We start from the raw sequence: 14164 nt of genomic DNA on the forward strand, positions 1-14164 counted from the left end.
GAAATAGTAATCCATTCTTTTACAGTGTGACCGCAGTTTTACTGTTTTAGACCTAGCTTTAAAATGTTTATTTTTTACATGTATTTACTGTTATTGTCTCTTTTTTCATATATTCTTAAATTTTTTTCAACATTAAATAATTTCATTTTTTTTAAATTTATTTTTTGGCGCCTTCGCTGCCTGATTTTCACGGCTTTTTACAGTTTTCAAAAACGAATGAATCAATTTTTTAAACATAAGTCACCATAACTTTTCACTCTGCGTCAGATGACCTGGCCTCCACAGTCACCTGACCTGAACCCAATCCAGATGGTTTGGGATGAGATGGACCACAGAGTGAAAACAAAAGGGCCAACAGGTGCTCAGCATCTCTGGGAACTCCTTCAAGACTGTTGGAAAACCATTTCAGGCAACTACCTCATGAAGCTCATGGAGCGAATGCCAAGAGTGTGCAAAGCAGTAATCAAAGCAAAGGGTGGCTATTTTGAAGAATCTAAAATATAAAACATGTTTCGACCTATTTCAAACTTTTTGGTTACTACATAATTCCATATGTGTTCATTCATACTTTTGATGCATTCTTTGAGAATCTACAATGTAAATAGTCATGAAAGAAAAGAAAAAAACATTAAATAAGAAGGTGTGTCCAAACTTTTGACTGGTAGTGTACATAGCTCATGTAATTGACAAATGGTTCCCACACTTAATGAAGTTGTGATTTGAAGAATTTAGGCTGCATTTGGGTCCCTGTTAAGTGCAATGTAAAAATAATAGATTTTTTAACATGGGAACTATTAATGTTTAAAAGTCATTCAAAATACAATAGCTAAAGTAGTATAGAATATGAGAATGTAGACTAAATGTGAAACATATTTTAACTATAAATGTTGTCAATATATGAAAAAGTAGTCATCAATCAAAATAGATAATTTACTGGATTTGCTTGTGTTTCATTTTAATCTGTAAATCCAGCTGTGTGGAATACAATATTTTCCACAACATTTCTGTCTGAAATGTGGTGAAGTAGAGGCATGAACAACTAAAATCCTCATTCACATGTATGTCAAACCTGTAAGTATAAAATTTTCAGGACAAAGCTTGAAAAGTAACTATGTCACATACTATTTTTTAGAGGTTAGGGGAAACGTGAACTTTTTTTTTCTGATAAAGTACCTACAATCCCAAGTTAACAAGTTGTTGCAATTTTAAATCAGTTTATAGCCTATGTTTCTTTAGGTCATCCTGTCACACCTTCAAATAGTTTTTTCTTTACAGTCTTGTAGGATGTTTAAGACCTCAAAGGCCAAAGTTCGACTTGTCTCTGCTGCATCGCAAATTTTACTGTAGGTGTTGTTTTTTTGCCTTAAGAATTGACAACACTGAAGCTTACAGAGTACATTGTTTTCTAAATCATTTATTAATAGCTTTCTGTTCTCTGTGGGTTGCACCATGAGTTCCAGAAAAAAGCGACCCTCAGGCTGCTGCTGTAGTGTGAATATTGTGTCACTAGGGGGAAACAAACAACAAGACATGATGCAGCTGAAGGCCAGTCTGGCTGTTTATCAGTCAGTGTTGGTTACTGCAGAACTGTCCACATGTCCTTAAAGTGCAAGTTGTAGCCAATCTTATTTTATACATTATATATTCTGAAAAAATATTGTGATATATAAATAGTGTGATATTATAATAAAAACCCAGGAAATTACCATATTTCCACTTAGTTTAATTCCCATTTTGCCTTAGTAAATTCAAATAACATACATTTTTACAATAGTGTATCAGCCACAGAGTCTATATTCACCCTCGGATGAAGTCGTTAATAATTAGAAAGGGTCTGTTGTTGTCAGAGTTACATGATGATGAATTCAAAATGGATCCATCACCATCCATGGATAAAGACCTGTTGTAAAGAGCTGATGCAGGTTAACGATGTGTTTCTACCTGCGACACATTAAAGCAGCTCTTTTCTTTCGGCTCCAGCAGAAACCCAGCAGAGAAAGTATCCCCGATTCACCCGTTTGCTACTTTTCCATTCATCTCATGCCGTAGAGATTTATGATGAGCTGCGCCTGGCTGCACTGCGCTGCGTCAAGCCTGCACAGGCGCACACAGCATGACCGGAAATTGTCAAAAATAAAAGCATGGACTAGCGCCCCTTGTATAGGCCTTGTTATTTAGTCAGGTGGCAGTGTATGCTGAAGGTTGCAGCCTGATGAAGTCAACAAAATAATGCCATTGACAAAAAGCGGAGACTCTTGGGTTCCCAAATCAGGTGCCTTGATTTCCTGTCCATGAATATAACAAAACAGGATTGGAAACAAGGGTGAGAGTCCAACACTCACTGTAAACGTGTTTGACTTTATGTTGAGAATATTGTAGCATATTCTGGATCAAAGATCAAGGAAGGTGGTGGGCAGGCAGATTCAGCAGACTTCTTGTGTGCAAAAAAGTTTTTATTTTTATTTTGCAGTGCTTCTCCATTCATGTGAGGTTTAAAGTGACAAAGTGATGCAAAAAAATAATTTACATGGAAAAATAATTTCAAAATGAACTCACAGCTAAAGGCACATTTTGGCAGCACCTTTCTCTCCAAAGAACAAAATCTCTACTTCTTATAAATAGCGCTCAATTCACATTTTCATCACTTCAGCCGTACCATCAAACTGGACGGGGACCAACTCTATAACCATGATGCAAACAAAACTACAAAAACATCACTGTACACACTACAAACTCGCTGGCATTTCTAAATGCCTCCAATAGAGCTAAAAATCTGAAGTGCCAACTGACTAATGCCTATTAATAGAAAAGAAACATTCTTCAAAGAAGGAAAACACCCTCCACTTGGTCTGGCCCGGTGATGGCCTTCACCAATACCATAAATCCAGGAAGTGCTGGGCGGCCCAATCCTAAACAGTCCTGCATGGAGGGTCAGAACAAAGGAACAAAGAAAGGTAAGTTTGAACAAATAATTAAACCACATTTCACCTGTAACTTAACAGTTGATAACTGAAACTAAGTAATGGCCGCGTGTTTTCCTTTAATCCTCCACATGATGGATGTAAACTGAAACAGACACAAACAAGGCTGGGATAGTATGTGCTGCAACATGTACTATCACGTACTAGCAAGGTTAAATTAAAGCAAATTACACATAAAGAAAACAGTATAAATATAATGCTTAACATGAAAGTGCCGAGGGACAGGTGGGGAGAAAAAAATAGAGTTCTCACCTGCTTAATCACAAACATGAACACAGCTTTTATTTTGGCTGCACAAAGACCAACTTTTAATATTAAGTAGCCAATTACGTATTCATATATTTACATGTTAAGTTTATTTATGCTTTACTTTTACTTGAAAGAGTAGCCTAATGGTGCAATTGTACATAAATCCTTAAAACGTCGGCAAGCATTTTATTTTGAAACGCACTACCGGAAGTCTTGCTTGTTTGTGTCTCATTTGACATTACGCGCACTTCAATGCCAACTTTCTCAGAGCGCACAGGCGCACTGTTCACTGCCAAACGCGGCTGTGTGGAAGTGAGAAGACTTGACGCTGCAGTCTCTTCTGAGAAAACATCTTTATTTTTCCTGCCAAAACACGGAGTTTAGAAGATTCTGGAGGTTTTACGCACAGCGCCAGAGCTTCTGGTGACTTGCGTCCACTTTGTCTGTGAAGGGTTCCTTTGGAAATCTTGATTAGTTGCGCTGTTTTTGTCTGGCGGACTTGTCAACACGATGTGGGGAATGCAGAAGACCCGGTATGCGGACTGTAACGGCTCCGAAGCCAGCGAGGAGACGGAGATCGTGGTGAACATCGGCGGAGTGAAACAGGTGTTGTATGGAGACGTGTTGAATCGCTACCCGGACACTCGGCTGGCAGAACTGGTGGACTGTTCACTCAAGTCTGCTGAAGAAATATCCTCACTATGTGACGACTACGACCCCGACACGGGAGAATTTTATTTTGACAGAGACCCTGAAGCCTTTAAGTGCATCATTGAGTTGTATTATTATGGAGAGATACACATGAAACGAGGCATCTGTCCAATTTGTTTCATGAAGGAGATGGAGTTCTGGAAAATCGACTCGGATTTCTTGGATGAGTGTTGTAAATGCCACCTGAAAGAGGTGGAGGATGAACTTGCGGAGATTGCAGAGAAAGTGAGAACTATCCTGGTGGACCGGGAGGGAGATCCGTCTGCAGGAGGCTGGCAGCGCTTCCAGATGTGCCTCTGGAGGCTGATGGAGAAGCCGGAGTCCTCGCTGCCGGCGCACATCATCGCTATAGTTTCTTTCATCTTCATCCTCGTCTCCTCTGTGGTGATGTGCGTCGGGACCATCCCCGACCTGCAGGTGGAGGACTCGGAGGGCAACTTGACGGAGCACCCAACTCTGGAGGTCATCGAGACGGTGTGCATCGGCTGGTTCACTATTGAATACCTCCTGCGTCTGATCTCCTCTCCGAATAAAATCAAATTTGTGCTCGCCTTCATGAACATCATCGACTTCATGGCGATCATGCCCTTCTTCGTGGTGCTCATCCTGACCTCCTTCGGCGCAGGAGTGATGGAGCTGGCTAACGTGCAGCAGGCGGTGCAGGCTTTACGCATAATGCGCATTGCGCGCATTTTCAAGCTGGCACGCCATTCTTCTGGGCTCCAGACCCTCACATCTGCCCTGAAGAGCAGCTTCAAAGAGCTCGGACTGCTCCTCATGTACATGGGCGTCGGGGTGTTTCTTTTCTCCGCACTGGGCTACACTATGGAGCAGAACCACCCGGACACACTGTTCACCAGCATCCCGCAGTCGTTCTGGTGGGCTGTGATCACCATGACCACAGTGGGGTATGGAGACGTTTACCCCAAAACCACTTTGGGTCGGTGTAACGCGGCCATCAGCTTTCTGTGCGGGGTCATCGCCATCGCCCTGCCGATACACCCCATCATCAACAATTTTGTCATGTTCTACAACAAGCAACAGGTGCTGGAGACTGCGGCCAAGCATGAGATCGAGCTGATGGCGCTGCGCACCGGCGACGGCGAGCTGAAGGCGGCACCCGGCGCCCATAAACATGTTTGCGGTGCGGGCGTCTGGGACAACACCATGCGCTCCTGTCACAGCGACACATACATCCCTCTACTGAAGGACCCCAGAGCGGCGGCGGGCATCCAGACCCCCAGCATGGACACGAGCTTTGAGAGCACAGCCGAGGCCACTGAATATTTTGTCTCCTGAAAAGACTTTTGCATCATTTGGAGAGAGAGAGAAAAATCTGAAGATAAACAACATCAAATTAATTATTCATTTTTGAATTATTCAAACTCCTGTCAGCTCTGGGTTAATGATACCACCGTGATTTGTAAATACCTTAAACAATGAGACGGCAGTAATGGTCTCCAAGGACCCCTTTCCAGGAATCGCGCCTATTAAAGGGACATATATGTGTGAGATATTGACTTGATGAGCTGTGCCTTTGCGCAGTGAGTCCCTGTAAGCTGAGGAGTTCTGTTTGAACAGCCAGTACACTGATTCCCCCCATGTAGGCATCTTATATAACACCCCATCCCCAGTTCTCACACTTATACTGTAGACTCACTGTAGCTTATTCCTCTGTACAGAAACATATACCACAATGTATGTTTTTTTGTTAAATAACGAAGACAGACAGCTCCCCCAGGAGACAAAACAAACATAATCGGGTTTATTGTAATATACAGACATCACAACAAAAGTGAAGGACAAATATGAAATCAGTGTTACAGCCACAGACACTTTAAAAGCTATACTTCAGGTATCTGGCAGGGGATATAAAAGCAACATATCATGAGGCCTGTCTTCTTATTTCTGCCTGTGATCTTCATGGCATCAGTGTGATTTTTTTTTGTAGCTGACACTGTTTGATCTTGAGGTATTACATATAAAAACATACTTCTGTGTAGGATTTTTTTAAAGCATCGACTGTGTCATCAGTCTGAATTTCTCGTCAAGCTCATGCAGCCAAAATTGGGACCTCAGAACTTTCTTTTTGGCTGCAGGACATGTTCCTGTAATGGGTTTAAATTTTACAGCAGCTACCACCACTCTCCGGAGGTGCAGGAGAATAAACTTGACCACTATTATGGATGAGGAGGAAGAAGCAACAGGCAGGAGGTTAAACGAAAAAAACAAAACACATTTATTGCGTTGAAATAGTTTTAGTGCAGGTGGTGAAGCAGCTTTGGAGGAAATATAAGGAAAAGGTGCAAAAATGAATACGTCTGTGTGGAAATCATAATGCATTAGTGCTGTTATTTTGATGAAACTTGAAAGCTTGGTGCGTTTTCACACTGTGTCCTATGTTTAAAAGGGACCTCTAAATTGCCTTAATGGGTGCTATATTTAAAGGTTAAATTTTCACAGTTTGAAAGGTCTCTACTCCTACGCTGTTAGTCTGAGTGACACGAAACTTGCTGCACAAATAGAACAATCCTCACAAAAATTAGCTGGTGCTGTAGGGGAGCTATAATTGAAACATATTTAATACAAAATGTCATTTCCGCGGTGGCCACCCGTGGGATGATTTATGTCAAGATTGTGTTGCTTTGCCCCCATGTTTTGTGAATGTTTATGAGCATATCGTGAATGTAAATACACACCTTGTGCACACACAGAGTGACGAGGTGAAGACAAAGAAGGGTTTAATTAGCATCAAGTAGCCTCTGTGAATTGATGCAGTGGAAGATTTTTTAGTTTGGCTGGTTGATGTGTGAATATATCTGCCTCAGCTCTGATGTGGCTACAGTTTTCAGCTTCATTGTGGGTTAAATTTTCATATTTAACCTGAGATTTTTGTCGTGATTAAGGCCTTTTCCTCACTTTAGCCGAACTGTAAAGCAGTTTTTCGTCTTTTATTCCCTCAATGTCCTGTTAAATGGAGTTTCCCCTTAACACTTGTCCTTTTCCAGATGTGTTTGTCTGAAGTGATTTTGAAATGAATGTTATTAAACGCAGTTAATTGTACAGATGTTGATGTTAGTAGAATGTTTTTCATGCAGTTGTATTGTCAGTGCTTCATAATTCATGATTACTTTAGTTGGCCCTGATGGGTCTTAGACATAAAGCCTGCCTCAAAAATACCAACATTTTAGTGCAGTAACAGACATAAAGTGCATCCCACAACATACAACACACAGCCTCATTTTAAGAGATCCACCGATAGAAGGATGAAAGTGTTTTCACATATTCAGGTGGTATCTTTTCCCCTGTTTAATTGGAACCCTACAGCATCCACCTGATGAGAGCAGCTCACTCTGAATGCAGGACACGGGAGGAGTCGGCATTAAACTCGTTAGCCTGTTTAACTCTTAAAGAGCATCTGGAGGGAGAGACGCTCCTTCACCCTCATCACTTTTACTGCTGTGTGGATCACTCTGTTTATTTGTGGTTTTATCTTAACTGTGAGGTCACCCAGCCAGGCAGAGGTTCCACAACGTAATACGCTCTATATCACAGCAGAAAAAATCACTAATGCCCTCTGTGCAGCCTCAATAAACCTTGAATATTTGCAAGGAGTAGAGTTGCTTTCGGATAGAGGTGCACAAGGACATTCCTAGAAAGTTTGCAGTCAATATGTAGAGGTTTTTAAGGAATAGTTTTACTAACTAGAAGTGGAGAATGTGCTTCTTTCTGTTTTTGCCGTGTTAACAATCGTACAGATGCTTTAACCTCCAAACTATTCAGATGTGTATCTTTATCCATTTGTCTCCATTTGTCCAAAGATGGCAGAAAAAAATAAAAGTGTTGGAGGACTGGAAGGACGATCATTTGCATAGAATGTGAACAGAATGGGGGAACTCCCATGAAAAACACCTGTGTTGAAGACTTAGGGTTTATATAATGTCTGGTTCACCTGGATCTACTGAGTCATGTTGGTTAAAAATTTGACTACCACGTTATAATATATGGGTTAACAAACCCCTGACACGTGGCTGCTTTGGGGTTTTCAAGGTGTTGCCAAATAAGCTGTGTCCTCATTAGCATTGTATCATCAGTGCCATGTCCATCTTCACAGTTTAATAGATAAGAAAATAGATTTCTGCTTGACTGCAGCTTCCACACCATCAGCTTCTCCAGACATGTCATTACAATAGAGGTCAAAGCTGCTGGTCTAACAGTACTTTTTAATGATTGCTGTTTTCCACGGAGATCCAAATGTACACGAATCAACAGAGCTTTGAAAGACAGAAATTAAGCTGCTGTAAGATCCTCTGTGTTCATCTACAAAAGCACAGCTGAGACCCGAGCAGCACTTGGTTCTCTATTGATGTTCAGTCTTTCAAAAAATCTTCCCAGAGACCAACGTCTGTCCTTGGAAGACTCTAATCAATTATTCTGGTGGTAATGACACCATCACGTTCTAGAGAGAAATCATGTGAATCAAACCTAATGCAGAAATTGTTCAAGTCATTTGCTATTGCATTGTCATCTGTTGTGTGCAGTGCTTTCCAAGTGGGAGTCGTATTTGTAATAGATTTCATAGTGGCTCACTGTCTCTGCTCATTATTTGCACAGAAATCTTTCTCCATGGATTTCTAGTATCGTCTTTGTGCTGAGATTTAGGTTTAGCTCCCTCAGTGATGCATTGGTCCTTAATCCTGTAGGCAAGCCTGTTACATTCAGTAGTCACTGATGTCTTTTAGTCATGCAGGACTTGTTGTTGCGGCACAGTTTTATTGTCTTTTTGGGTGTCATGATGACTTGTGTGGTTCAGGTTGGTGTGGTCAGATTTGCATTCATCTGCTGCTGCACTTGAAGTATGCAAGAGCTGGAAGTTTCAATCATTTATCTGTGACGTTTAGTCAATTGTGTAAACTGATTGTCTTTTAGCTTTTCCACTTGTATATCCATTACTTTTAGTCAACTGTTTAGCCTTTAATTTATCCAGCTATTTTAATTGTATTTGTCTAAACAGAGAAATGGTTGAAAATGTAGACTTTCAGCAAAGAGTAATAGCTGAATGTACCTTAAATTGTTCAAAGTAATACCTTTAGTTAAGACTTTTAAACGTTATGACCTTTTTTGTAGCCGACTTAGTTTTAATATGCTGTCAGTTGCAACAGTGTTCAGGTGTCATCAACATGTCGATTTACAGTAATTAGTCACACATCTGCGATGCAGAGTGTTATCGAGGTTGTTAGTGCTTGTATATTGTCGTTCTGCTCTTCCTGAAGGACTCGGTGAAGTTGATGGACATTTTGAGACAGAGGATCATGTCAGACATGTCAATCCAGAGCTGTCTGAAGCAACAAATAATGCCTGGCTGCGACATCCAGCAACCAATAGCATGTTCTTTTTGTTATCTGTGGCATCACGTCATTTGAATAAAGCTGCATTTTATGGTGATCTTTTATTGTGACTGGTCAAAGGAGGGTCTGTGTACTGGTCACATCATCTGAGTAGGGTGTGCATTAACTCAATAGTCGACAATTTCTCACCAGCTGAATAGCTCGAAAACTTGCTGTGCACCTCTGGTTAAATTGAACCCTTTTCTAACCAGAACAATAGAAGTAAGATTTTCATCTTTTCCTCCATATGTATCCCCTGTTTATAATTTAGTCCACCGTAGGTGAGCTACTCTTGAGTTTTCTCATGTACCCCCATGGCAACTGCAAAGCTCTCCCCTGGGTTACAGGCACTGCTGGTTGGGAACCACTGCTGCACAGTACTTAACCGTCACCTTCACTCCAACCTCAAAAAGATATATTTTCAGCTTCTGAAAAGGTTAAGACAGTAAGCACATACAAGTCGCATGAAATCACAGTCTGCAGTTTTCACATCATTTTATGGACTTGAAAGCGCAGAAGTTATGTTGATTTTGGAATATTTTAAACTCGAAAGTCATTCTGATTCTTGCATTACTTGGTACATGAATAAGTGGAACACCTTTTACTGCTGCCTGACCGACAACATGTCTGCTGGTACAAGATGTCAGTGTGTTTGATTAGCAGGAGGCCACTCGTGCAGCACAGCTTCCTCTCCAGTCCTGTTTCCTACTGAGTCTAAGTTATGCAGCCTGAAAGACAGATCATGCAGGAGGTCAGGGAGGACTCTGCAGGCTGTCCACCCACATGCGTCCGATACAGAACTGCTATCTCCGCTGGCCGGCAGCAGATTCACACATGTCAAAGCCTGGGAGAAAGACCTTTGTTCACTCTGACAGGTGGAGCTGGAATGTCAAAGGCGTGCATTGTGTAAGCGAACAATGTTCCTTCAGCAGACGCGCATGCAAATACACATGCACCTTCACATTCAGATTTAGATTTACAAGCACACACATACACTGGCATGTACAAACAGCACCCCTCCTCTCCGTCCGCCCACCTACAAGTGCACACAAATAATTGCGCTCGCGCATATACACACTCCTTTGCCCATATACTCACAGTCATGTGTGATCTACTCTGCAGTGACCCGCTGTGATTTGCTGGATAATTACCAGTTTTCACACCCACATGTTGGTCATCTGTCGCGTTCAGTGGGTGTTTAAGATAAGCATTTACACAAAATTGTGCTCATTATTGCTGCACCGAAAGAGCGGCAATTTTTATCCAGCAAATGTTAAATCAATAAGAATTTTTTTTTTTTCAAGATATGAAATCCCAGAGACAGCAAGTGAAGATGGATGTTGTTTTTTAAAGTGAGACATGGTTATCTCATGCATGTGCACAGTTTTTTAAAAAACAGCTTAAAACATTTGCACACGGCGTAGGAGGAAAAGTTCTTTGTGTATTGTGCAGCTGGTCTTAGTTTTAATTCTAAAAGTGTTTACAGTATCTTGCTGACACTTCATTGCATGGCTACGCCAACATGCAAAGAGGGTGGAGAGAAGAAATCAGCAATGCAAAGTCTGTCACATGCTATGTTTATTTCAGTTTCATACCCGTTTGTGCACTTGAATATTTCATTAAACCCGGCATTAAATCATGCATCGTGCTTGTAGGAAGCTGTAAATAAACCCAGCAAGATATGCAACCTGAACCCCTCAGATACTCACAGCTACACAGCAAATTAAGCAGTGATTTCATGGCAGAAAGATGAGAGTCAGCAGTGGAGTTTGCAGGGAATCAAAGTGATTCCTGAGGCTCACATGTCCCATCCAGCTGACTCCCAGATCTCATTGTTAACTGGTGACGTACTGGGATGCTGGTTTTGAGTTACACCCAAACATTTTAATGACAGCATGGACGCTTAGATGCCTTTCCTGTTTTTTCCCCTCTCCCTCGACCTTTAGAACAAGGATCATCTATACACATGCCTTGTCTAAAAATAGGGAAATCACTGTAGGTATCTTGTATTCAAATGGTGCAGACAAATGAAAGTTCGAGGCGAACTACAACCAAATATGCTCCACATTTATATACAGAAGAAGCTTTTCCAGTTCAAAATGTAACAAAATCAGAAAGAATCAAAGTTTTAATCTAAAAAAAATGAGTACCACACACAACTAAAATATGTTTAAAAAAAAAAAAAGAAACAAAAGAAGAAAATGGAACATTGAAACACATCCTGGATAAAGATTGTACTACTCATAGGTAATATCTAACCCCGAAACTGTATAAATGGGTTATTTTAATGGCTTCTTGTCCTGCAGAAAGCGGTCAAACACATCCATTTCAATAAGAATGTGTGCGCCTAATGCTATGGCTTAAGAGCCCACCCCTGTGAGCGCGATCTCTGTTTGAGAGGTATTTTCAGCTGCAGGAGAGGGAAAAGGTAATCTCCCTGATGTCAGATTCAGAAGAAGAGGAGAAACATCTTCCAGAGGCGTTATTGTACACCGAATGGGTTCCATTTCTTTCAACAGAAATGTTTCAAACGCTGTGTAGGTGAGCCCAGGATCACTTCGACTCAGGCGGAGAGCCGAATAAAATTGCATGACAATAATTACATAGATTAAATGTGACCTTTAACAAAATAGCAGAATGGGAAGAATTACTGAATCCACTCGACCCTTCTGCATAAATCATTTCCATATCCTCTTTTTCTCATCATTTTTTCCACTTTCACGTAGCTGAAAAGTGCTCGCAAAACATCTGCATGTCTACTCTTGTGAAAGCAGATCAGAAATTTATGGAACCTGCAGAATATAAGACAAGCTCTCCTGGGAAGTGAAATAACTTGTCAGTGTATTGTTTCAAATGCATTACTAAATGGCTTTGAGTGTGACAGAACCTTTCAAGATGTCAATGTGAAATCACTTAGTGATTAAATCTATACAGTTGGGTTTCAGCAACCTAAACACTGAGTAGTGAAGATGAAGCACAGCTTTTCTGCAGTTTACTGGTGCATTACCCTGCATTAATAAAAATGGAATGGAAAACTGCAACTGCAATATGAGAGAAATGATTTGTTGTGGTGTAGTCCTCAGAGGTGAGTCTCCTTTTCATCCACAGGACTAATGGAGACGTGGTCTGATGCAAAGCTTTTACTCTTGCAGAGAGCTGAACGAGGGTTTGCAAACACAAAGATCCTGCTGGAATACTCCTGCAAGAGAATACTGATGGTTTTGAGTGCATTACCACTGAAGTATGTCTGGTATCATTTGAATAGAATCCAGCAGTGACTCTCCCTAACGGATCACAGTAGTAGGTTATTACCTATTTATCTTCTTTTTTAATGAAAATACAGATTCATGCTCAGGAAACTCCTGAGCGGAAAATGAAACCCTGATTAATGTCCTCAAAATATGATCTTGGTGCACATAATAATCCTGTAAATCTACACAGTTTGTACAAAACCGTTCCTCTGACAAGAATATAGAAAGAATGAGTCAAGAGTTCAACGCTGCCTCTAGTCCCGGCGTAAGCTCAGTATCTTGAGATTTGGTGGGCAAGTGATGCCCTCAATCTTTCAGGTTCTTAACTGAGGGGCTTTTTATAGTGCCTTTTATGTGAAGGAGAGACTGGATATCGCAGTGTAACGCTGACTCTGAAGGAGCGGATGTAGCCTTAATTCGCTGAAAAACATCTGTGGCAGATCATACTCGGCGTGCTTAATGACAAACCTGACCTCAACAAGTCCTCTGCCGTGAAGAGCAAGAGCAGGAGAGTTACATCCCATCTTATCTTCTTGGAAACTACCTGCCTGATCAGATTTATACTGCATACGTTAAGCCGAGAGGAGCAGTGAAATGTTTATGAGCCCATTAAGTGAGCTTAATCTATTGTGGCCGCTCATAATACTATATTAGTTTAGTTAATTATTGTTTTGGAGGCCTAATATGGACGCTCGATTGATTGATTAGTCTGCACAGTCTGCCTTAATACAAGAAGCAATTTGAATGCTTACTGCTCATTGCTTGTGAATATCTTTGCTCGGTTTTGTTAATTACAAGACTTGGGAACTTAGTTTTATCCACATTAGTGGTTGTAAAAAATATTCACCCCCACAGGAGGTAAATAAAGGAGATTTAATGTCGCTTTTTGACTGATTAACAGAATTAGACCTCTAAATGTTAATGATACTGCATCACTAAAAGTTGTACCATCATATTACCTAAGTATGCTGTATATGTAAAGTCATGTTTTTTTGTTGCAGGGATGATTTAAGCAGGATTTATGGTCTGCCAGGACTGCAAAGGCCTTTTCGGTGTCAAATAAGTGGTGCCTATGTCACCCCATTAAGCAGCTAGTAGGAGAGTTCCATTAAAAGAGGTGAATGTATATTCATAAGGTCATTTCTAAGTACCGAAGTTCGGATTTTATAGTCGCCAAAACAAAATCTGCTGCTCTTAAAGGGTCATTTTGGAGACAGGGAGGCTAGATATTTCCTCTGACTCCAGCCTTTATGCTGGATGACACACAGATGAACCTGCCCATTAGATCCTCCGACCCTGGAAGCTGAGTTCTCTTAATGACTGCCTGTGTGATCTCAAAAACTGGATGCCAAAATAAGTTCTTCTTGGAACTCAGATAAAACAGAGATTCTTGTTGTTGGGTTGCAACACATGTAAAAAAAACAACAACAACAAAAAAAAACAAACTGATTCTGGCACTAGTTGGTTAGTTGGTTAGTCATTTCAAGCCTGTTGCAAAGATACTTGGCATCTATCCATCCATCCATTATCTCTATACTGCTTAATCCTCATCAGGGTCGCAGGGGGGCTGGAGTCTATCCCAAGA

General features: G+C 40.9%; 1 protein-coding gene across 1 annotated transcript; it reads left to right on the plus strand.

Annotated features, from left to right (window-relative positions):
- Positions 1–3496: 3496 nt before the first annotated feature.
- On the plus strand, positions 3497–7008 carry LOC111566449 (potassium voltage-gated channel subfamily F member 1-like). The gene has a single exon (XM_023267036.3). It carries the CDS (start codon positions 3741–3743, stop codon positions 5238–5240), a length of 1500 nt encoding a protein of 499 aa, XP_023122804.1. The 5' UTR covers positions 3497–3740; the 3' UTR covers positions 5241–7008.
- The last annotated feature ends 7156 nt before the right edge of the window (positions 7009–14164 follow it).

Source organism: Amphiprion ocellaris, chromosome 12 (genome assembly GCF_022539595.1).
Source record: "Amphiprion ocellaris isolate individual 3 ecotype Okinawa chromosome 12, ASM2253959v1, whole genome shotgun sequence".
NCBI classification, from domain to species: Eukaryota; Metazoa; Chordata; class Actinopteri; family Pomacentridae; genus Amphiprion; species Amphiprion ocellaris.